Genomic DNA, 27,816 nt, shown 5'->3' on the forward strand with positions numbered 1-27,816 from the left:
ATACGTAACATATTTTGCGCAACATGAAACCATCTTTCTTTTGAAACAAACAATAATACGGTAAACGATTTTATCGACCACCTCTGAGAGTAAAAACGTTTTATTTGATTACTCAATTGATTCGACGCTTTCATTAAATTTGCGTCACGGAATAATTTATCATGTTTAAGTTATTTTAGTTTGCTAATACTATTGTAGATATGAATGAAATGTGTTAAAAATATTTTTATTATGGTGTAATTTGTAAGTAAAAATATTCTGTTAGTTTATCCTTATTGCATATATTCATATTTTATCTCTGTTCTAACTACTGACCACAACTATTTTGGGTATACAACAGTATACAATACAAAAACTAAAATAAGTTTTAAAATGTTTATAAGGTGCTCATTAAATTTTAAGTAAAGATAAGTTAGCATGATTTTTAAATTTATGTTTTGAAGTTTGTTTTCTAATTTTAGTTTATAATGCTTCCTTTTCAAGTCAATGTTTCATTAAAGTTAATTTTTGTTTTAACTAAAAGTTAAAACTAAAAGTCAAATTGTATAATTAACTAATAATAACGAGGGTAAAATAGTTCTTAAAAATAAAATAAAAATAAAAAAATTTTCAAATCAATCACATATCCATCTACAAATAGTTTTTTATTGCTGTTTATTCACTGTAATGTACTTCATCATATTAAGTTAAAGTATAGTGGCTATTCAGAAGGATAATTTTTCAACATAGGCATTATCAAACATAAGCTCTATCAAATTGCAATATTAATAGAAAAAGTTGTGATTAATTTAGATAAATCACATCAAACCATCTTTTGGTTGTGAATATAATTGATAGACTGCCTGCCCTAACCAAACCCTCAGTCGATGTAGCAGCACTCCCTTGGGAGTCAGGCTAAAAGATAGTAGATGTAGCAGCACTCTGTTGCAAGTCAGGCTATTTGTCAGTCAATAAAGCAGCACTTTGTTGAGAGTCAGGCTATAAGATAGTCGATGTAGCAACACTCCGCGCATGATTTACAGTAAAAAAAAAAATAATAAAAATATTTTATTAAAAAAAAAAAAATAAAAACATTGTTTATATTGTTAATAACATTCAGAATGTTTTTAAAAACATTCTTGTTAATTAAATTTGCGTTTTTGCAGTTTTTTAAAAAACTATTAATTTGTAATTAAATTAATGGTCTTAACTTTCTGACAACACACAAATGTATATATATATATATATATATATATATATATATATATATATATATATATATATATATATATATATATATATATATATATATATATAGATATATCCAGCTTAATCAGGTAGGCCTGGGATCGCACAATGTTATATTAAAAAGATTCATAAATATATCTTTTAAATAAATAAGATCGAAAGTTTTGTTTTTATTATGTTTTTATAGAAGCAAAATGCTTTTAAGTAAAATAACAGTTTAATAATGATGATTTTTGTTTCATTCACATCATTGAAAGTTGAATATAATTTTTCTGATTTAAATTATATAAATTATATAAGTATGCATTTGTTATAATAAATCTTATTAAAAAGTATATATTATGTTACTGTAAAAAATAACTGTCATAGACAACAAAATTCTCTTTAAAGAACTTTCTATTAGAATCATTAAAGTTAATAAAAATCATTAAAGAAATAAAAAAATGTTTTAGTATAGAAAAAATCAAAAATATTTTTGAAAGCTGTTACAAATAAATAAGTTTGATTTTTGATGTTTTTATATTATTGAAATGCTTTTAAAAGAAGTAACAATTTACAATTAATGATTTTTTATATCTGTGTTAATGAATGTTATATATAGTATTTATTTATATAATTATGTATTTATGATAAATATTATTCTTTAAAAGCTAAATTAAAAAAAATACAAAACAAACAAGCTATAAATCAGGCTTTGCCAGGAAGGCATGTGATTTCATGCTATAATATGCATAACCATGCAAATCCTATTTGGTTTTGAAAACTTGACCACGATATATATATATATATATATATATATATATATATATATATATATATTATATATATATATATATATATATATATATATACGTAAGTGTATATATATGAATAAAGAAAATATCTTTATATTATCATGTATAATATTGTATACTTAAAAGAGTGTTCAATAGATAAACTAGAGCTATATAATATATATGTTACTGTTACCCGCAGTACCAGGAATTAGCAAAATGCTAATGTTGATAGTATAATTTAATATTGCAACTCTGAGTTTCATGTGTTATCACAATCATCAGGCAAGTAGTAAAAGTTTAATTTTGCTACGATTTGTTTAGTGGACATTACGGTATATATTTGTATTTTAGATCGTTACGAGACGGAAATTGATTAGTAGTTAGGTTAATAATATTATTAATTTGTTTTTAGTTGGCTAATAATTGTGAAATAGTTATATGTTTAATGTTGTTAACATATAACTATTTCACAATTATTAGCCAACTAAAAACAAATTAATAATATTATTAACCTAACTTCTAATCAATTTCCGTCTCGTAACGATCTAAAATACAAATATATACCGTATTTCCACTAAACAAATCGTAGCAAAATTAAACTTTTACTACTTGCCTGATGATTGTGATAACACATGAAACTCAGAGTTGCAATATTAAATTATACTATAAACATTAGCATTTTGCTAATTCCTGGTACTGCGGGTAACAGTAACATATATATATATATATATATATATATATATATATATATATATATATATATATATATACATACATATATATATATATATATATATATATTTATATATATATATATATATATATTTATATATATATATATATATATATATATATATATATATATATATATATATTATATATATATATATATATATATATATATATATATATATATATATATATATATATATATATATATATATATATATATATATATATATATATATATATATAAATATATATAGCTAAATTTATATTGATAATAAATTGTAAATTTCCTAAAATAATTTTATAAACAAAACTATTTCTTGTTTATATTATTTTTTTTCTATTTTAACACCAGAAATTAGCTCATTTCAAAAGTTTTTTCGTAGTATAACTATTTAATTTTGACATTTCACATAAGATAGGGGAGCTGCCCCCTCCCCACGCTTCTCAGGTAAGTCAGCTGATGCCTCCTAAATTTTAGCGCAGTGGTTAGCGGGCTTGCCTCAGAAGCTAGAGATTTATGGTGCAACGCCACCTCTTGGCAAGTCTTATAACATCAGTAAGGAAAGAAGCTTAAGCTTTCTTTCAAATGCTCTTCAGCAGTGCTATGTGATAAGACTGTAAGGACTTCTTTGAACACCTAAAAAAAATTTGAAAAAATATTTTATTGTTCAGTGTATCAAAACTACTAAGACTGTTCAGTCACAGATGTTCATAAAACTGTAATTATTTGCAAATGGTAACTAACTTATGAAAGTACATAAAAATATATAAGATTCATTTTTATGCATCAAAAATGTTTTATGCAAAAACTTTTCTCCCCACTTGAATCCTACTTGCGCTGGCCCTTCTTTCAAAGTGAGTACATTAGTATCTCCAGCAATGACGACTGAACTACAAATGAAAGACCTACATCCATTCTTAAAAGAGAAATAGATGACATCATGTTTTCATAACTTGTCTATACTCTACAAAATCGACTTAACTTTTTCATATCTGCTTATGATGAGAGAAGTTTCAATAGACTAAAGATTATCAAAAGTTGTCTGTGATCAACAATGACAAAACAATGTCATTTTTTTTAATCATAACTATTAAGTAAATGTCTTAGACGTTTACTTGATACTTATGATAAAAGGCACATAAAAGTATTTGTAAAATAAATTTATCACAAGTACAAAAAAAATATATCCAGGAGTTAGTGTGCCTCCCCTAACCCCTGTTGCCTCCACTCATTTCTCTGACCCCTGCTCCCTTCCTCCACAATGCTAAGCCTTTAAAGTAACACTAAATAGAAGTAGTAATTTTGGTCTTCACTGGAGTCTTCAAAATACATCTAAAATGTACCTAACAAAAATACACCTACAGCAAAAAATTGAAGGACTAATTCCGCACCTAAATGGGGTATTCCGCATCCTTTTGAATACATAATTTGAACTTTTTAACACCGTTCCACTTGATTTTCTATTCTACTTTAACCCCCATTTATATTACATGGCTATGTTTGTTACATTTTAGAGGCTAATTCTAAGAGGCCTATTTTTTTTTATCCATTTATTTGCCCATAAAATTGAAAAATTACAGATTTATTTATACTTTTATTAAATTAGGTTCGGTGTCACTCGTATACTTAAAAACTAGTCGTTGGGGTGACACCTTAACAAAATAAACAAATAAAGTAAAAAACAAACAAACAGCAAAAAGTAATAATATAGATAGTGACCATAAAATAGTTATAATAAAAAAAAGAACAATAACTATTAAAAAAGCCAGACTAGTAACAAAAAAGGAAAAAGTGAATGAGCTGAAATGAGAGATAATGAATGAATGAGATAACACAATGTTTAACGATCGGATTCTGACTGTTAATTGTTGTGTAATCTCATTCATTCACACTGACAAGGGTGATAAAAAATAAAATGAAAACAAAAAGATTTTATTAAATACTATGAGACAAAAAAAAAATGAAATCACTTGAATAATAGCAGCAAATGTAAAAACGCAACAATAATAAATATAATTAGCAGCAACACCACATTAAAAAAAAAAAAAAAAAAAAAGAAAAAAAAAAAATGCACAACAATATAAACAATACACGTATAAAAACATCAATATAAACAAAAATAGAAAAGCACGGCAATATAAAAAGTACACTACACTATAAACAATACACAAAAAAACACGACAATATAAACAATACACAAAAATACATGACAATATAATCAATACACAAAAATACACGATAACAGTATAAACAATGCAAACTAATACACAAAAATACACGATAACAATATAAACAATGCAAACAAAGTAGATTAATAAAACTTAAAGATTGTTTTTTTTGTTTTGTTTTCTTATGATAACTTATTAAAGTTTTTCATTTTTGAATATCTCAAGAACATTTTTTCTTTTAACTTTGCTTTTAGTTGTTCTGTTTATTTAATATTTTTCTTCAATTTATATTCTTTAATAATTTCATTGTTTTCACTTCATTAGTTTTTTGTAAATCTTCTATTTTTATTTGCTTTTTCTTTTTTCTATTTTTCAGCCTTTTACCATTAAAAAGATGCTTCCTCCATTTGCGATGTCATTGCAAAGGATGATTTATTTATAAGAAAAAATAAAAAGTATATTGATTTATTTATAAGAAAAAAAATGACTGTGCGACTACAAAAAAAGATATTATAATTAATCTTGATACTATCATAAAACGATAGCTTATATAACATTACAAATACAATCATGATATTACAATATATTCACTTAAAACTGACATTTTTTATCAATTACATATACATATTTGTATCTATACCATGTTTTTGTGTTTGTATGCAGGGTGTTAGCCAGGAATATATTTTTTACTGGCTTTTTGTGATATTGGAAGTATTTATTGTCATTGCTCTACAAAATATTAAGAATTTTTATTAATATTTTTGTATTACTTCACCCAAAAAAAAAATTTGAAAATTTTAAACCCATTGGGAATTTGTGGTATACACAATGCCATTACAAAAAAGTATTAAAACTTTCGTGTTATCTATTTATAATATTTGTTATTGCTATTGAGGATTCCAAATTTGAATTGAATATTCAAAATGAATTTTTTCTTCCACATTGCATGACTTGACAATTTTTATATATGAAATACATTAACCACTGCTTTGACCATTCAATCTTCTTGAAAAATTTTCACTTTTGCTAATTGAAGACTGAAATGCTAAATTAATTTCTGAATGTTGAACTTCTAGTAACCTTACTAGAAATCACCCACCACTTATCTGTTGATATTGAGAAAATTTAAGCTTTATAGCAAAGCTTCTTAACTTTTGGTCATGATATGTGTTTTGGGGATCCATGTAGCTGGTACGAGTATGAAAAAAATTACAGTGTGGAATTTTGTGAATGGTAAAGTTTTTATATTTTCAGTTGATAGCAAGATATGTGAAGTTTGATAATGTTTAGTTTTTTATTAATTAAAGTGTATTTTTGTAGAAAATAACTTTATTCTTTATTACATTTTGTTAACAAAAGAAACAATAATGATTCATGTCACCTATGGTTTCACTTTTGTTACTGAACAAGATGGAGCATTAATGCCACAGTGCTTTTTATGTGGCAAAGTGCTTACTATTAGCAGTTTGAAGCCAGCAAAGTCACTAGAACATCTTAAATCTGTCCACCTGGGTAATGCATTCAATAATGTTGACGTTTTTTGTGCTAAAAAAGCTCAATTTGAGAAAGCCCTTACTTTACCCAGACTAGGTTTTACTCTAACACAAAAACAGTGTTTGGAAGCATCATACAAAGTTGTTTATCACATTGCCCAACAAAAAGAGCCACACACTTTTACAAAAACTCTTTAGAATCCTTGTTTACTAGACATAGAAGAAAATGTATGAGTCAAGATCAAAAAAAGTTGAAATGGTGTCTTTGTCAAATGATATCTTTGTCAAACGATATCATCCATTATAAAAAAGTTGAAATGTATTTCCATGTTTTTCAGCAGATTATTAATAAACTGAACTCTTTGCCATTTCCATACAGCATACCGCCCCTTCAGGGACTTGCTTTCACTATCATGGATGCAACTGAAAAGCCTTTTTTGATAAGTTGCCACTTTGCTTGAGAACACAGAGTTGTGTAGAGAGCAGACAATCAGCTAGTCGCCTTAAAAAAGTTATTTTAATATCATCAAAAATCATTGTATTACCAAGTTTATTTGGACTAGATTATTGTTTTGAATATGAAATGGTTCACCATTTTTGTAAAATATTTGATAAAGTTTGGCATGCTGGTCTTCTCCATAAGCTTTATTCTTATGGTGTATCTGGCAACACCTTTAAGATTATTGAATCCTTCCTTTCCAATCGTAGTATAAAAGTTGTCCTCGATCAACAGCACTCTTCTTATTCTGTAACTTCAGGGGTTCCTCAAGGTTCTAACCTTGACCCTATACTCTTTTTAATTTACTTTAACGATCTTCCAGATATTCTCACATCTAAGGTGGCATTGTTTGCTGATGATACTACCATTTACTCTTGTTGTGATAAGAAACCAACACTTTCTGATTGCTTGGAGGGGGCATTTGAGCTTGCAAAGGGCCTCACTTCTGCTACAGCATGGGGCTCACAGTGGCTGGTGAACTTCAATACAGATAAAACTCAATTTTTTTCAGCCAATCGTTATCGCAATAATTTAGATCTTTCTATATTTATGAACCGTGATATACTTGATGATTCATCTACTCTTCATTTTCTAGGATTAACTCTTACTTTCAATCTTTCTTGGAAACCATGTATCAAATTAGTTGCAAAATTAGCATCTGCTAAGGTTGCATCTCTTTATCAAGCTCGACACTTTCTTACTTCGGATTCTATTCTCTATCTCTGTAAATCTCAAATCCGGCCATGTTTGGAGTACTGTTGCCATATCTGGGGCGGATCTTCTAATGATGTCCTTTCTCTTTTAGACAAGGTGCGAAAATGCATTAAAAACATAGTTGGACCTGCTCTTGCAGCCAACCTACAACCATTATCATATCGTCGCAATATTGCTTCTCTTTCTCTTTTCTACAAATACTATAAAACAAATATGCTAATATTCTTGTGTTACTCGTCATTCAGTTAAGTCTCATCCTTTTTCTGCGACTGTTCCTAAGTGCTCCAAAAACACTTATTTGTCTAGCTTTTTTCCTCAAACATCAGCTCTTTGGAATTCGCTTCCTTCATCTTGCTTTACTGATTCATATAATTTGTAATCCTTTAAGTCGTCCGTCAATTGTTATCTTGCTCTATAAACTTCATTTTTTCTCTTCCACTAACTTCCAACTCTAATAAGTGGTTGCTTGCAGCCTTGTTGGAAGCAAAGATGTTTAAAAAAAAAATAATAATAAAAAGTCAGAAAACTAGAAATGTCTTTCTGTTCCGGAAAATAACTTTTAAAACTTGCAATTTTTGTTTCATTGAAAATAAACAGTGCATAAGAAACTTATTGTACAAATGTAATTTTTAAAGCTTTTCTTAAATAACCGTTTAATAATATTTAAATAAACAAAATAATTTCACCTTGTGCATTTTAAAAACAGGTTTGCAGTATCTTTTTGAATATAAGGAAGGGTTTAAAAGCCGTCTTTAATTGTGTCTGGTTGAGAAAGACATAACAGCATAACAGCTCAATTATTAAGGATTGCAACAATATAATTGCCTTAGACATTAATTTTGTATGAATGAGTTTTTGAGTGAAGGTATATAAAAGCCTTAACGTTTCACTAAAGATAATAGATACAAAAAACAATTAAACACTATATAATCTTTACAATTAAGTTACAATACTTAATGCATATCTATTCATAGAAATATTATAATTATTCAAAGTATTATTCTCCTAATAATTCTAATTATAAGAGTATTACTCTTAAATAACACAGTAGAAAACATAACAGTAACTGCTAAAATTAAAAAATATATATATCTAGACATTAAGGGCTTTTAAACTTATACTTTATTGGAATTTTAAAATGAAAACTTTACTTTGATTGAATTTGTAGTATGTTTTTTAAATTCATATATTTTCAAATTGATCTTTTTATTTTTATTTTTAAATTGATTCTTGAGTTGCATGTGAAATTATTTTAATTTTTTCTTGGTAGACATATTATGCATTTTTTAGAAGTAATAATAAAGTTAAATGCTTACATTTACAAATTGATCATTTTTTTCATACATTCAATTGTCTTCAAAATAACTTTTGAAAGAAGTTTTAAATTATTTAAGTTAGTATTCGAATGATAGTTAAATGATGGTTAATAAACAAATTTGATTGGTTAATAAATTAAATTTAAGTTTAATATGAAGGAAACTAAATGTAAAAACAAAACAAATAATTTTGATTGGTTAGCAACATTTAATTTAGATATCTATAGCAGCGTTAAACTTTGTATGGTTTTGTTGTTTTTATAATTTTTATAATTTATTATTTCAGCATTTATCACATTGGTAGTGCAGTAGAGTATTTTGCGGTTTTATATTAGAATAATTTTTATTATTTTACATTATCATTTGCATTTTAGTCTATTGGTTTTTTTTTCATTTTTGTTAAAAAGAAATTTTATGTTTTATTTTTATATACTTATCTTATTATACATATATATATATATATATATATATATATATATATATATATATATATATATATATATATATATATATATATATATATATATATATATATATATATATATTTATATATATATATATATATATATATTATCTTAAATTTGTTATATTATTTGTTATTGAATTCACATCTTTCACTATTCTTATTATTTCTTCAAAAATATTAGTGCTTTACTAATTTGGGTAAAGTTAGGCTTGTGGTTGTTACTGCAGTATGGAGTAGGTATAAATTGTGGGGTAAAACATAGATGGCAATGATGTTTAACTGACGAGATAAACTAAGTATTAGTGCTGAGCCTCTTTGAAATGCTGGTAATAATAAGCGCAATTCTGAGGACAAGTTTTTTACCACCACTACCTAAATTATGATTACACAAAATCAATGTTTTTTCTTTATCTTATACCTCCTATCATTTTATATTTATTCATTTTAATATTGATATAACTAAATATAATGTATATTTGTTTTAAGTCTGTTAAACTTTCGGATTTACTGTAGATTTATGGTTACTTATGTGTCCTGTTTAGTTTTCATTACATTTCTATTACATGCGTGGTGTCTAAGTTATCATTATTATTTTTTACTAAATGCTTTACTATAGTGTCTTTGTTTTGTTTTGAACAGCTGTTAAATATATATTTTTTTCTTTTCTCTCTTCCTTATTTTTTTCCTTATTTCACTTGGGCTTGACAACTTGGTCTAATCCTCTGATGCATATTTTTGCTTTTTTTAAAATTATTTATGTTTAGACTTGAGAGGTAAGACTATTTTCTGTACTAGGCTAATATACACATATACACATCTATTACGAATTTTTTTTTATTTCTTCATATTTATTAATGATATACTTCTCTTTTCTTATTGTGCAATGCTTTTAGTATCATTATAGCGTATCACATGGTTACATACATTATTGCTGTTTCCGCGGAAAAATATGTTTGTTTCTGTAACATGTCTGAGCTAGCTTTTAGAACCAGAAGATAATATAAATCCCATGTATAGATGCTAAATCCATAATAGGTAATTTGAAGTATGGCTGAGTTGGGTGGATATGGTTCAGGGATGAAATTTTTACACTGGTTTCTAGTAATATGACTAAAATATATAGGTACAGTTGCATACATAATTGCTGTTTCCATGGGAGTATATTTCTGTGTTTGGAACATGTCTGAGCTAGCTTTTAGAACCAATAGATAATATAAAACCTATGTATAGATGTTAAATCTATCATAGGTAGTTTGAAGTATATCTGGGTTGGCTGGATATGGTTCAAGGATAGATTTTTTCACTGGTTTCTAGTAATACTTGACACTTTTGTACTGAAACATGCTTTATATATCATATAGGATATTATAATAGTCGTAATATACATTTTTTAGAAGTAATTTAAAATTAAAAGGAATTAATAAAAAATTAATAATAAAAGAAAAATTAATTATAAAAGAATTAACAAAAAAGAAGCAAGTTAAATGCTTACATTTACAAATCAATCATTTTTTTCACACATTCTATTGTCTTCAAAATGACTTTTGCAAGAAGTTTTAAATTATTTAAGTTAGCAATCGAATGATAGTTGAATAATGTTAATAAACAAATTTCATTGGTTAACAATGAAATTTGTTTGTTTTAGAATGAAGCAAACTAAATGCTCTTAATACAGGACACTAAAAAAACACAAATGCACTTTCGCTTAGTAACTAATAAAATCTGATATTTGCTCTGAAAGTGCCCTAAACCAATCATCTGCACCCATGTAGACACCAGGGTTGGGATTATATTTGTATTTGTATTTGGTAATAATAGGCTAAATTGGCATATTTGTATTGTATTTAACTAAAAATTTCCTAAATATTTGTATTTGATTGAAATTTATTTGTAATTCCTTAAACGAGGTTAATCCGTGTTTATTTGAGAAAAACCAAAAGGTTTTTTTTCATTCTTCTATTTAATATATCATTTTATCAGTTTATATTATCAGTTGTGTATTGAAAAAGTCTTTGTATTTTTTCTAATCTTAAAATGCAAATATTTGTATTTGTATTTAAAAACTCTGATTACATATATTTGTATTTGAATTTGTATTTGGAAATCTAAAGTCCATGTATTTGTATTTTAAAATGTATTTTACCCCAACCCTGGTAGGCACCACTAAACTAATTTACCTATTTCTGAAAATAGAATTCATCTACTATTAGTGATATATCTCCATGTATCAAATCTTTCTAATGTGTTTTAACAGCCTTTATTGTATCAACTTTATCCTGTTTTAGTTTATTCTATAAACGGTAATGGAAACATTTCAAGCAAAATTTCATATGCTTGTTTAGATGTTAACAATATATCATGTCATATCTTAACAATATAGCATGTCAAATATATTGGCAGAATATTGTGGTTTTGTTTTATAGTATATTCAACTACTTGTTTCATCATATATATATATCAAGTATATTTTTTATCAGAAGAAGCTATAAATTTTATGTGCAATGCAAATTTTCTATCATACTAGTATAATCAAGTTAACTTGGCCTCAATGACCTCAAACTAGTTAACTTGACATTGTGACCTCAAACCATGAAGGAAGTGGAACATTATTTTTTTATATTCCAAAGCAACATATAATCAATTTTTATCAATTAAAGAACTGATGAAAAATATTTTAATTGATCAAATATGAAATTGTAATAAATTACTCAATTGAGATGTTTTAAAATCTTCTAGTGAATGTTTCGCTTGTTCCATTCAATTTTTTTGAATTTTATCTTCTTGATAAATATGAATTTTTGGTGGTCTTCTCAAAACAATAATAATGTGTTTTAAGCATTTGCTTGAAAAAATTGCAAAAGGGTTGAGATTCTAATTTAGCCTGGATTTTATAGCATATTATAAACTTTCATTATTATATACTTTCATTATTTTCTTGCAAAACATAATTTGGTGAAGACACCCAATCACTATGGTTTAAAAAATGAGCCCAATAATTTAGTAACTGTTTATTTTTTTTTAACAGAAAATTAAAACTTGAAACTTTATATCTTTCAAAGAGCTGTTCTATGCAGATTTACAACCATATGCAACACGCATATTAGGCAGGATATGATTCAACTTTTTCAATTTTAAATAGTTTTCTAAAATAGTTTTTTTAGAAAATTATTTAAAAATTTCTTAAAAGATTCTTTTAACCCTTTTATGATTTTTAAAATCTAAATTTTTCTCATATTGCACTGTCATTCTCTCTTTTTTTATTATTTTTTATTTCAATTCACCTCACCAAGGCAATGAAGGCCACTTCAGTCGAGGAGGCTACATAAGTTGTGGTTACAACCCTCTCTCAACTCTATAACTCCGAAACACAAACCTTGATAATTAAGGCTTCTGCGCGGAGAAAAAAATTAACATACATGTAACATACATGACCGTGTAATTTAGTAGACCATGATATAAAACTAAAATAGCATCTTTCCCAAATTATTTCAAGGTTCAATTAAATCAAGGTTTGTGTTTCGGAGTTATAGAGTTGAGAGAGGGTTATAACCACTATTAAGTAGCCTCCTCATCTGTAGTGGCTTTATCGGCCTTGAGGAGATGAATAACAAAAAAAAAAAAAAAAAAAAAAAAATTACTGATATTAACTTACTGTTAAATAACAGTAGCAAAAGATTTGAAGTGTTCGAAATCAATTTTTGTAGTGTTACAAAAATAAAGTTTTATTTAAAATATAAATTATTGTTAAGAAAATAGTTATTATTCACATGTATATTTATACTGGCTTATCAATACTTACATACAGGGCTCTTTATTTAGTTTGTAACAAAATTAAAAAAAATTAAGTGTACTCTTTTATCTTTTTTTCTTGTAAAACTAATTATGAATAATTTAATAACTTATATAAAAAAGTTTTGTTTGTTATATTTATTATTATGTCTCATTCAAAATTCAACTATTTTGATTGAGTTTTTCTTTTCTCTTGATTCTTATTTATTGCTAGTGGTTTGCTTTTAATCAAAAAATTTACTGTGTATATAATAATATTAATAATTTATATTATAATATACCATGTTTTTTTTATTTTATTTTATTTATTCTTTGATTAAATGTATACCACTTTGTGAGCTAAAAAAATGAGTTAAATTTGTTTGCAGAATCAATATAAACATGCAACACACATTCACGTTATTTTGTTTACAATAAAATTAAACTTGTAGAATTAAAAATTTAAATTTATAAATTTGAAATTAACATACAAGCAATTTATGAAGAAGTCCAGCATTCCAAACTTTATTGAAAGCTTTTTAGATATGTCAAGAGTAACAGCCCTTGTCTCACGCTTCCATCTATCTTTCAGTTACAGTAGTTAGTAAGTCATCTGTAGAATGAGAAGATTGAAAACCATATTAATTTTTAGAGAGTAAGTTATTAGACTAATCACGGTTTGTAGATTTGGGGTCCTAATATCAATGAAATACCCTATGAAAATCCTTTTAAGAGGTGATAGTGCATGCCTATGGGAGCCCAAAATAAAGGGTTTTGAAATCCCTCATTAACATCCAAACCATAATTTTGGTCAAGAAGTTTATAAGCTTTTGCATACCATAATGCGATCTATTTAAGTGCTTAAAATGCTACAAGACATGCTTTGTTTAAACAATATATATAATATAAAATGTAATGCATAAAAACAAAACTTTTTTATTTTAAAAGCTTTTATCCAAATATGCATCTTATTGCTGTTCCGATGTATCAAGATAAATTCTCAAGTTCGAACTTTGCCCCTCGGTTAAAAAATTACCGGCCAATAATTTTTTCGGGAAATTATTCAAAGAAGAAAGCAAAATGTAAACACAGTGAACGCTTTTTAAATAAATTTAAAGATGCCTACATTTGCAAAAACTCATGAAGATTGCAGAAAATCTGTTTGTGTTTTATGCATGAAAAAGGGTGATCAAGAGTTGACTGAAAACTATAAGTTGGAAATTCTTCAACTGATTCAAACAGACATAGATTTCAGTAATGAAAGAGTGCCTTTGGCTACTTGTGTTTCATGCAGATCTCAAATTGGAAAACTTTGTGCTGGAAAAATCAATCATGTGCCTAAACTTTTTGACTTCAAGTCAATTTCTATCAAACCTACAACCAGAGTTTCGTCAGTTTGTGAGTGCCTTTTATGCCAAATTGCCAAGAACAAAAGAAAGGAGAAGCATCCGTTTAACTAAGTCAAAGAATCTGAGGAAAAAATTCCAAAGCAAACTTCTCAGAGTTCTGAAAAGCGCTGCACAAAGTGCTTGTTAATTATTGGCCGAGGACTTCTTCACAACTGCACCATTGGAACTCGCCATGAAAACCTGAGAAGAATGGCCACAGATGATCCCGTAGGTGCAGAGCAAGTGGCTGCAGCAGTCTTAGCATCCAAAAGCGCATCTCCAAATAACACTATTAGACTCAGTCAGCCTTGTGGAAAACCTTTGCTATTGAGGAGAGGTAATTACTTCTATTGTCTAGTTAATTATCATAGTATCATTATGCTAAATTAAAGGCACTCAAAATGTTGATTCACAAACATTTAATTTATGACCTTTAATAATTAATTATGAGAAAAAGAAACAAGAATGCTTTTATATTAATTAAAATGCTAATTGCAACTGCTTTTATTGAAAATTCATCTCTTAATTAATTACCCTGCTTCAATTTTATTTCATCAACCTAATTTTACTTTAAATCATTCTCATTGCAAGCATAAATATTTTTTTTCCTAATGGATGTTATTTTATTGTTTTTAAAGGTCCGTCATCGGCTCAGCAGCTATTCAAAGAACCACTCACAACAGAAAATATGGTTTAAATTCAGCAAAATACTGGACTTTTAAACAATGGCATGCGAAAACTAGGTTCAGCACTAAATCAAATCAGCCCAATTAGATTGGTGGAGCCAAGTTTTCCTTTGAAGTTTGCTCTAGCTGGCCAGAAACTTAATGATCAGTTCATGGTCAGCAACATCAGATTGGCAGAGAATGGTCAAACTTGTCAAGTTGTGCACTGCCAGAGCCTCAGCAAATCTCAGTGATGTTTTCAGAGCATCACGAAAACTATCAGAATCTTCCATTTTAAAACTTGGGATTGATGGTGGTGGATCATTTCTGAAAGTGAGCTTCACTCACATTGTGTTGGAAGAAGATGAGACTCCTCCACACAGCTCAGTACAGAAGACAATCAAGCTGATGGCACCAGCATCAACCAAAAAAACGAGTGTTAGGCAGCAGATGCTGATAGCACTGTCACAAAACACTCCTGAGAGTTGCCAGAATGTGAAGGCCATTTTCGACCTCATTCGAGTCAAAGAAAAATGCCAAACAGGTTCTTTGGTTGTCTCTTGTGACCTAAAGCTGGCCAACATTCTTTGTGGCATTCAGTCTCACATTAGCAAACACCCTTGTTGTTGGTGTGATGCTGCATCTCCAGGTCTTGAAAATTGTGGACAACTTCGGACTTTTGGCCAGATCAGAAGACAGCATTCTGAATACATCCAGGCAGGAGGAGATTCAAGAAAGTCGAAGGAATTCAAAAATGTCATTCATGTACCTTTGATTGAATTTCAAGATGACAAGTTTGTCCTTGAGGCTATTCCACCAATGGAGCTCCACTTGGAGTTGTGAACCACATCTTTAAAAATCTTTGCGACCTGTGGCCAAGGGCCAAGGAATGGCCTCCATCACTTCATATCCCTATCCAGCCTTACCATGGGGGGTATTTCAATGGGAACGATTGCATGAAGCTTCTAAGAGGTCTGGATAAGCTTCAACAGCTTTCAGAAAAAGAAGGTTTCAGCCCAGCTCTTGGCTTCATTCAAACACTCACACTATTCAAGACAGTGGTCACTTCGTGCTTTGGAAAAAGCCTGGACCCTGACTATGAATCCAAGATTAAACAGTTCAAACTTAGCTGCACCAACCTTCCTATTTCTGTGACTCCCAAAGTGCATGCAGTGTTTTACCACGTGCCACAGTTCATCAAGATGAAACAAATTGGACTCGGCCTCTTTAGTGAGCAGGCAACAGAAGCTCTACATTCCAACTTCAAATCTCACTGGGAGAGATTTAAGAGAGATCCATTGCACCCAGATTATGCCAGTCACCTTTTAAAATGTGTCATTGACTACAACAGCAAGAGAATTTAATTTTTTTTAGAAAAGAACATTTTCTTCAGAACATGCCTTTTCTCTGTAATATATTAATGTAAATCCAAGGTTGTAACAGAACTTGAAAACAAACTCACTTAGAAAATAAATTAATTAAAGAATATTGGTTTGAATTTTACAGGCTAATATGTTGTGTTTTGTAAAAAAAAATGCAAAAAAATTTTTTTTTAACAAACTTTTTGGGCTACTCATAGCCTAAATGTATGGGTATTTCGTAGTAAAACATTCAAAGCTAAATAAGTCTGTTGGATTTTAATCCAGGATTTTCAAATCACTCATTTTGTGTTCCATATGACATGCACTATCACCCTTTAAAAGGGTTTCCATAGGGTATTTCATTGATATTAGGACCCCAAATCTACAAACCGTGTAATATGGGTTGTTAGAATTTGTATGGATTAGACTCATATTGGATGTTAGAATTTGTTGATTTCAAAAGATTTTGCTAATAATAGAGAGAAGGCTGATTGGACGATATTTGGAGGGTGAAACTGTTCTCCAGATTTTTTTTAAACTAAAACCACAGATGCTATTTTTCCAGCAGACAGGAAAACAAGATCCAGGCACTTGTTAAACAGTTTAGAGAGTATTAAAAAAAGTTCTGGAGAACACTTTTGCAAGACTATGACAGGAATTTTGTCTGGACCACAAGCAGTGGAAGAGTTTAACAAAGATGATTTTAGCAATGGAAGCCAGAGTAAATTTCTAACAATGGGTAAACCTATTTAACTGGAATGGCAGGAGATGGCAGATTCGAGAGTCAAATTAAAAGAAAAGTTCTTTGCAAGTAGTTCAGCATTATCCTTGGGATATGTAATAAGATCAGACTCATGAATTAGTGACAGAATGTTCAACATACCTTTGTTAATGATGCTGTTAAAGATTTTCCAAAAATCTCTGGAGTCTAACTTCTAAGATAAGATACAAGATTTAGTAAACTGAGAAAAATGGAGGATGAATCAGGCAACAACTTTTTACATTGATTTCTTGCAATAATAAAATGGAGTTTGTTGTCAAGAGAGTTGTTCTTTTGAAAAAGATTATCAATTAACAAATAACAAATGATTATCATTAGATATAGCAGCTGCACAAAAAGATAAAAAGTGTAGAGTAGAATGAGGCTTGACTTGAAACTGACAAGAAGGAATAAAAGCTTCCATACCTGCCTGGATCCAGGAGTTTATGTAGGAGGTGCATACATCAGTAAAGAGAAAAAAGACATTAGCCAAAAGACTTTCACGAAGAAAATCAGGAGTAGAATCCCAATCAGCTTTGGGATTTATATAAATTTAAAGAGATCATTACATGATATATATGCCAAGCATGTAACTATTGGAATCTTTGTAAATCAAAGGATAGTAGCTATCAATGTTGAGATCTGAAGTAGGAACAGCTGAATTTAAATTCATCTCACAAAGAGCAAGCAAGTGTGGTAAATTTTGCAAGAAATAAAATTCAATTAATGGAAAGTTACTTTAAAGGCCAAGAATATTTGTGAAAGATATTTTGTAACACTTAGGTGATGATAATGGTTTTTTATGTTTGATATTATTAGTTACTTTGGGTATGGTTTAAGTTAAAGAGAACTTTATTCATTCCTAGATAGACCATGCATAACTAATTGCATCCCAAGCAATTAGCTATGCTGTTGTATTAGTCCTATTAATTAATCCAAAGTTGTAACTTAGGGCTCCTTATGTGGCCTTTACAATGGACACTAAAAGCACTAAACCACTTCCGTGCATAACATGGCACTGTTAATACTCTGATGTTTTACAGCTGTTGATAGAATCAGCTTTTTTGAGAGTTACTACAGAGTTTGGAAAACCTTTAGAACCATTAAACTGAGTTTTAGAGCTGTACTCCTATTACGAGGTAACAGGAGAACTGTAATTTCAGATGCTTAAAGCTAATTGATATAATTATTGACTTTACAACATTATACAACTGATCAATAGATCCTGTCATAAATAGTGTATTGTTATATCGACTATATATTTAAAGTTTTTAACTTTTATGTTGTCTAGATTTGTACCATGAGTTTTCTGTAAATAAGTTATTTTTTTTTTTTTTTTTAATAATTTATTTTTGCTATCTGCAATAATAAGATTCTCATTTAGGCTTGCTTGATTCTTTTTGATATTAGTTTAATTACAAATTGTTTATCAAGATTTTTTTTTTTACTTCTACAGTTTTTTGTTATTTATTACAAACATCCACACCATTATTTATTTATAAAAATTCCTTTATAAGAACAGCTAATTTAAAGCTTTAAATTTACAATTTAGTGTTACAATTTTTTTACATTTTGAAAATAGTTTGAAGACTTCGGGTCATTTTTTTAAACCATCAGAAGCCAGAAATAAATTTAGCACATGATCTGAGCAATGTTGGTGTTCTTTGTAATCCAGCAGTTTAGAAGTTTTCATCATGTTTCTAGCACCATCATAAACATGCAAATATAACTCTCCATACTGTTAGCTAAATATATTTTATAATATCCTTTGTAAAATCTGTTATACTTTTTGCATTGTAGTTTTCTTTTGGGAAGATGTTAAAGTAAATATTTTAATATCACATTCATATATTCTATTTGGTAGAAATTTTATCAGTTATAATTTTGTGTACTAAATACAAATAGTTTTTTATTTTTCCACAAGTCTTTCAACATTTTGCTGAATGGCTTTTTGACAAGTAGGAAGATTTTTTATTATCTTATTTGATTTTTTTTTTAATTTCAAACATGGTTTGCAATAGTGTTTATTTTCATCTAGCCACTAGTTCTCAATAATAATAATAATAATAACAATAATAATAATAGTAATAATAGTAGTAATAGTAATAATAATGTTACAACAAGCAATGGATTTTTTTTCAAAGTTGCTGCGCAAGTTTATCTTCTAATATTTTTTTAGCAAGTTTTCATTTTGTTTATGATAAGATAAGTATTTCATATTAAAGCTCTTTTTGCCCAAAAAGAAATACGCTCTGAAAAAAAATTTAGGATTTTTTTCTTGAATGTACCCTAATGTGATAGCAAATACAAAACATTAATTTCAAAAGAATCAATATATTGATTCTTTTGAAATTGATACCTTACATTTGCCATTGATTATCAAGTTATAAATTGAGCCTAACAAGAGTGCATAAAAGGGTGACCAATATCAAAAATATCAGGAGTTAACTTTGGATTTAACATGGATTTTATAATATTAAAACAAAAAAAACTGCAGAGTTTACACAAAGCATTTGAGCTGTATTTTTTCAAAACATATTTAAGAACCATTAAGTTTCAAGCATTTCAGATGAAGTGGCATAGTAATGAAGTGTCAGCATGGTGAAAATGTGCTTTCGTATAACTATTTATAAATAACTATATTATTTGATTTTTTCATTCACTTTCATCTTTTTAAAAATGTTATTTAAAAAAATTTAAATTAATAATGTTAGTTTAAATTATCTTAAATAACATTATTTAAATTTTATGTTATTTAAAAAATTTAAACTAATATAATTAGTTTAAGTGAATAGCATATTTAAAAGATGAAATTGAAATAAAAAACCAATAATATAGTCAATTTTTTTTTTCTCTTTTTAATATATTCACCTACTCATGGTGGGAAGGTGAATATATTCCAAGCACAAAGTGGATTTAAATTCCATACAGGATGTTTGGAATTGACTCCAGAACAACCTCAACATAATTGCCACATTAAATTAAATATCACTTTTGTTATTTAAATGTCTCACAATTTCTATACAACTAATGACAGTAATATACAACTATAAACATAATCATGTCTATGTTATTAAAATTTTTACTTGACGCATTCATAATGAACACAAAAAATATGCGTGTTATGCGAATACGCATTGAAGTGAATAAATATAAACATCGAACTTAAATTTCTTTAAATTTTGTGAAAAAATTAAATTTCTTTAATTTTTGTGTTTAAATTAGTTTTTTTTGTTTAGAAGTTTTCACTTTAATTCTGGAAATCAATGTTGTGAAAGATTGAAATGTTGAATCTTATCTGAGACAAATCTTATCATAACTTAAATCCTCCATTAATAAAGTTTGTATGCTGATTTAAAAATGAAAAACAGCAGTGATCATTCTATTACACAAATAAAGTCATCTAATGTTTTTATATTGCCTAAAACAGATATTTGCAATGCTCTAACTTCAAATCATACAAAACCTGCAGCTAAAGAGAAATTAGAAAATAACTGTGGTTGTTTCATCACTCCATTTGAATATTCTGATAACAAAATAAGAAAAAGAATTATTGAATCTGATCAACCAAGTTTTAATAATGATAGTTGTATTGATACATCCAAAGACAGTTTTGTGGTTCCCATGTGTCAAGATAGTTCAGTTGTCACTTATCCTGATAAATTAACTGTTAGCATTTCCCAAGATAATTCTGTTATTACTACTTTACAAGATAGTCCTGTTGTTACCTCTATCTTAGATAATCTTATAGTTCCTTCCAGTTCTGTGTTTGCAACTGACCACTCTGCTGTAAACAATGCTCCAGATAATGGAGATAATACTCTAGATGGTTTATCTTGTTCTATTGCTCCGGATAATTTAATTTTTACTGAAAATAAAAATGAAGCAATTTTAAAAAGTATTGAAAATTTCAAAGAAAAAAATGATCTTATCCCAACAATTGTTATTGAGTCAATTTTAAAGGACTCAGAAAACTATCAAATTGGTACTTTGGAGCATAGCAATGTTTTTGAGTCAGAATTTGGAGATTCAGGAAACCATCCAACAGCTAATATGGAGCTAAGTAAAGCTGTTGAATTGAAATTTAAAAGTTCAGAAAATAATTTTATGGATATAAAACAAAATAATAGGTCAAAAAGAAAAAAGGAAATTTATAAAAACAAGACAAACAGTAAAGTATTACAAACTAGGAAACAAAGTGAAGTTTTGGAAACTCAGAAAAAACGTAAGTGTTTTATGACTACAACTAAGGAAATAAAAAGTCTACCTGCATCTTATTTTAAAATGAATCAGAATTATTTTACTAATAGTCTGTTAGAATGTAAAGTTCATTTAAAAAATCAAGTCTGTGAAACACAAAAGCAGTTTCCTTTATTAAGCGATTCTAATACACCCAATATTCAAAAAACAGCTAAAATGATAAGTTCCGACTTACCTAAAGAAACAAGCGAAACTGTTGAAAGTATTTCTCATAAACCGATCATTATAAAAAAGAAAAGAAGAAATAGAAAAACTGATGTTCTTATTAAAGTTCCCAGGCCAAGTAGTTCTATTGATTTTACAGTAGAAAAAATAAATTCAACATATAGTGTCATAAAAGACTCTTTAAGTGCATCTGGTATCATATTCAAGACAGCGTGTTCAACTGATAACTTAAGTGATAGTGAAATGTTAAAAAATCATAATACAAATAAAGTTTTTAGAGTGTTTAACATCAACGGTATCATAGGATCATTGACTAGTAATGAAATAAAAACTAATTTATCAACTGTATGTTGTGAAATGATAAATAATGCAGCTGTTAAAAAATTAAAACAATCGGATGTATGTACTTCATCAACTTGTGCTCCAAATAGTGAACAGCACAGTCTTAACACAAGTAAAGCATTGGTTTTACCAAAAACTAGTGAAATCATTTTAACTATAAAGTCTTCAGCAGCCAAGGTTAATTTTCCTTTATTTTTAACAGCAACAAGCAAGACTATGTTTTCATTACTGCCATCTTCAGCAGCTACCAAAACCACCATATCGCCTTTAATATCGTCAGTATCTTGTGACACAGTTGTATCTTCTTTAATATCACCAACAGCTAAAGAAACCATCATTTTACCTTTGATATCTTCTCTGGCTAGCAGAGAAATGTCACCTTTAATATCTCCAGTGGCTTGTGACAGTACTATGTCACTTTTAGTATCACCAACAGCAAGTGAGAATGTGGCTTTACCTTTAAAGATATCTTCTTCTGGAATTATTACATGCAACAATAACTTTGATCTGCAACCTCAACTGACAATCTCATCTGTAAGCAATGAAACTACAATTTCATCTACAACATCATATGTTGGAATATTTAACAGCAATCCAATCATAATGGAAAATCTTTTCACTGGGGCAGTAAGCAGCAATACAACCATCTCTAGTTCATATTGCAACATTCAAAACAATGCAGTTAATAAAAATAAAAATATAATTTATCTTGAAGATATTTGTATTATCTCAGAAAATAGCCAAAAAAGTTTAAAAGTTTTATATTCCGATAGTTGCAACAACTTAAAAACGAATTTGTCAACAACTCATAACCATCAGGATAAACACTTCCAAGCTAGTCTTAACCATCCATTAAATATTCAACCTGTTGATCTTTCTAAATGCAGTACTTATCTGGCTAAGAAAAATTTTGTTAGAGATGACCTTAATGTAAGAAATGATGATGACCTCAATGGAGAAATGTTGAACAGCAGTGCTATTGTCACAAAAGCATTAGGTGAGCACGCCACATCAGTTAATAAACATTTTTCAGTTGATGAGGAATGTTTTACAAAAATTGCAGCAACAACTTTGAACGCTAATTTATTTTCAACAAATAACATTTTAGAAAATAATGAGATAAACACATTAAGCAAGCCTTTAAAAGAAGCTTCCATAATGAAAGAAGATTTTACAATAAAAGCTAATATAGTTTCTAATCAAGATAAATTGTTCAATAATGTTCGTAAGGTTTTATCTCAATATTGTCAACCACTATTAAACAAAGACATTTGCACAAATCTTTTACCAAAATTATCAGCAACAACATGTGAAGCAATTATGTCATCTACAATATCTGCAACATGTAGTACTATGATTTCACCTACAACTTTATCTGCGACTTGTGAGTCAACTATTTTATCTACAACTCAATCTGAAACTAGTGAGGCTATTGTTTCATCTTTTAAGTCACCAACAACTAGCATAAATATGATCTTATCTGCATCTACAAACTTAATATGCAACTCGAATCAACAATCACACACACAAATCTCTTCAGTAAGCAGTAAGGGTCCAGGTTTACCTCCAACCTCATCTTTTGGAGTATTTAATAACAGTACAAGTGTCAGTGAAGGTTTAATTACTAATGCAGTTAAAAACTCCAACCCAATCATCTCCAGACCATGTTGTAACATTGCAAAAAATGCAGCTAAAACAAGTTCAGCTTACTTACTGGAAAAAAGTTCCTGTACTTCTCAAAGTACACTTTTTCATCACCAACCAAATATTTTACAAATTTCTTATGGCATTGTTTCATCAAGAAACTCAAATAAAAGTATTCAGACTGCTGCAGCCTTAGATAAGCTTCAAACCAACTTTAATGCAATAAAACCTAAGCTAATTTCAAACATGATTCAATCTGATCTTATTCCATTAAAACCCATTGTAGTGTCAAGTAAGCTACAATTTGATTTTGTCACACCAATATCTACGGTTGTTTCAAGTAAGCTTCAATCTTGCTATATTCCAATAAGATCTACGATGGTAACTAAGCTTCAATCTAATCAAGTTACTGTAAATCCTGCAGTTCCATCAAGCATTTTTCAATCTAATCTTAATCCGGTAAAACTTATAGGTGTCTCAAATAAGCTTAAATCTGAGCAAGCTATAGTAAAATCCATAGTTGTATCAAGTATTCTTAAATCTGACTATATTTTAGCAAGATCTACTGCTGTTTTAAGTAAGCCTCAATCTCGCTATATTGCAATAAAACCTGTTGTAGCACCAAACAATCTTCAATGTGATCAAATTACAGTAAAACCTATAGTTGCATCAAGCATTCTTCAGTCTGGCCTTATGCCAGTAAAACCTACAGCCATATCAAGCATTCTTAAATCCGACCTTATGCCAGTAAAACCTACAGTCATGTCAAGAATTCTTAAATCCAACCGTATGCCAATAAAACCTATAGTTGTACCAAGCATTCTACAATCTGACCTTACAAAAATGCATAACACAAAAAACAATTCTTTGCAAACAGATAACAAAATTGCTTCAGGGAATTTGTTAGGTAAAGTGTATTGTGTGGCACCTAGTGTTAGCAAAAACTCTGCAAATGTTTTGTTTGTTGTTTCAAATAATCAATCAGGTTTAAAAAAGTATAATTTTTCACAATGCTCAAGTGTTTCATCAATTTTATTGCAACCAATCTCAAAGATACAACTAAATCAAACACAAAATGTTCATTCAAGTATTCAATTACGCACAAATACAGATGTTTCAGATGCATCTTCAACTCAAGCATTTTTAGATGTTTCTGTTACTCAAGAGGTAAGTCAAAAATACCTTTTAAACATAAACAATCATATAATGTCAATTTCAAATATTTCATCTTCTATGATGTCATCAAATGCAAACTTTTGCTTAAATCAAAAACCTGTTTTACCTGTTAAAATGACACAGAATGGTCCACCTGTTTTAATGGCATCAAATTCTTCATCTGTTAAAATAGCACCAAAAGAAAGTATATCATTATCAATAACTAGTAACAAAAATTTAAGTAAAGAATTTAATATTTCACCTGTGACACACATCAATGCAAAATGGAGTATACCATCTTCTAATTTGTCATCGAACAGTAATCTTCATTTAAAAACAATTAAACCATCAAATTTGATAAACAATCATATTTTGCCAATTTCAAATGGGTTAGCTTTTACTTTATCATTGAAGGGAAACTCAGTTCAAAAAACAAGTTGTTCAACTGTTTTAATGACACCAAATGTTCCACCTGTTATGTTCACATCAAATAGTTATCTCAATTTAAAAACAATTAAACCATTAAATTTGAAAAATAAGCACTTTTTGCCAATTTCAAGTATTTCATCGTTTACTTCATTACCAAAAGGAAGACCAAAAAAAATATCAAATAATCAGGCAGATCAAAAAACAAGTTCTTTAAATGTTTTAATGACATCAAATGTTCCACCTGTTATGGTAGCACCAATAGATAAATTGAATTTAAACCAAAAGTCAAAAGTATTGCCTACTGTAATGTCATCAAATGATAACCATTATTTAAACAAAAATTTAAATTGTTTGACTGTTAAGTTGTCACTTGATCGTTTAAACAAATCTGTTCATTATAAAGAATCCTTAAAAGGCTCGGTAGTAGCTAATAGCAAAAAAGTTCTTTCCGTATCCTCAAACGCTGTAAGTTGTCCTTTCACTTCATGCTCTTTTAGTCAAAGATCAAGTGGTATTTTTGCAACTTCAAATCATTTAGCAGTCCAAACATGTTATACTTTTGCATCATGTGCCCTTAATAGTACAGTTAATGTTACGAGTAAAACGCTTACAAATGATAAAATGGGTAGCAATTCTATACCAGCCGTTGTTTTAGGTGAACGAGATAAAATATATCATCTGATTGGGAATAAGCGCAAAAAATGGTTTTTTTTACCAAACAGTCAAGAAATATCTCAAACATGCTCATTTCTAAGTTTAATTGGTCTTGAAAACTGTGTACAGGAGTTGCTTCATTATAATAGTAAATATTCTCAATTGCCAATATTTCCGGAAACTGATTTTGACAGTTGCATAATAAAAGAAAGTCGAGGTCGATTAATGAATGATAATCAAACTTTTTTTAAAAGTAACAATCATCCGGTGTTAAATGATAATCAAAATTTTTTGATAAAAGATGATAGGATTTCTCCGTTGCAAGATTCCCAAACTTGTTTATTAAACGATAAACGCACTTCTTTATTTAAAAAGAACAAAACTTCTACGTTTCTATTAGATGCTACAACTTCGTCATTTAAAGATAACAGAGTTTCTGTAAAAAGCAACCAAACTCCTATATTACCAGAAAATCGATTATTGTCGTTAGATGATAATCGAACCCCATTATTAAAAGAAAATCGAACTTTTTTAAGAGCTAAACGAGTTTCGTCATTTAAAAACAATCGAACTCCAAAATTAAAATATAAACAAACTTCTTTAAGAGAAAAAGGAATTCCTTCGTTAAAAGAGGACCAAACTTCTATATTAAAAAGTAAGGAAACTTTTTTAAGAACTGAACGAATTTCTTCGTTAGAAGGTAATCGATTTCCTTTATTCCATAATAAACAAATTATTTTAAGAGAAAAACGAGTTCCTTCGTTAAAAGATAATCGAACTCTAGTAATAAAAAATAAACAAACTTCTATAAAAGCTAAACGTATTTCTTCGTTGAAAGATGATCGATCTTCTATATTCCAAAATAAACAAATTTTTTTAAGAGCTAAACGAATTTCTTGGCAAAAAGATAATCAATCTCCAATATTAAAATATAAACAAACTTCTTTAAGAAAAAAACGAGTAGCTTCGTTAAAAGATAATCAAACTCCATTATTAAAAGTTAAACAAAATTTTTTAAGCGACAAACAAATTCCTTCATTAAAAGATAAATACTTGAAAAAACATCATCCAAGTGAAGATTTCGAAAAAGAAAACGTGTCCACTAAAAATTCTAATAATATCAGTATATTTGGTTCTGTATATGAACCTCATAAAAAATATCCACTTGGCTATGTTGACCGACCTCACGAAAACATACAACATTTGATTAATGAAATAAAGAGTGATCCTGATGAATTCCAAAATCTGAACAGTTTTGAATCTGCGTGTAATCCAAGTCTTTCTACTTTTTCCAATTTAAACGAAACAAACCCTACAGAACAATATCTTTATAGTGCACACAACTCTTTCGATACACCTATTCTCAGAAAGATAAAAGAAGAAGAAGACTCTTGGGCTATTAATTTCCAAGAAAACGAAATAATTTCTTCAGAAGGTTTGTTAATCAAAAATGATACCACGCAAGAATACAATAACGAAACTACCACGTCGAGTTTGATAGATGGACCGTTTTTAAAAGATAATTACCAATATGCCTCCTGTAAAAGCTCACATAAACGTAAAGCTGTTCCATATTCAGAGTCTTTGTTAGATCATAAAAAAAAATGTTGTGCTGTAAAAAGTTCGTCAGACTTCTTGAAAAAATATTCTTCACTTAATTTATTCCCTAGAGTAGTAATCGAGAAATTGTGACCCGTTTAGTTATACTTAAATTAATTTAAGAATAATTACTTAAATTTAAAAATATTTAAATGTTAACATGCTTGTATTATTAGTGCGAATAAATCCCCATGTATTTGTCTTTTTAGAAGCTATGAACACTATTTCTCGTCA

General features: G+C 28.4%; 1 protein-coding gene across 1 annotated transcript; it reads left to right on the plus strand.

Moving 5' to 3' along the window:
* On the plus strand, positions 1 to 27,816 carry LOC124805918 (uncharacterized). The gene is made up of 2 exons (XM_065818281.1): positions 1 to 243; positions 20,574 to 27,816. Exon 2 carries the CDS (start codon positions 20,695 to 20,697, stop codon positions 27,673 to 27,675), a length of 6,981 nt encoding a protein of 2,326 aa, XP_065674353.1. The 5' UTR covers positions 1 to 243; positions 20,574 to 20,694; the 3' UTR covers positions 27,676 to 27,816.

This window comes from Hydra vulgaris, chromosome 14 (assembly GCF_038396675.1).
Source record: "Hydra vulgaris chromosome 14, alternate assembly HydraT2T_AEP".
In the NCBI taxonomy this organism is placed as follows: Eukaryota; Metazoa; Cnidaria; class Hydrozoa; order Anthoathecata; family Hydridae; genus Hydra; species Hydra vulgaris.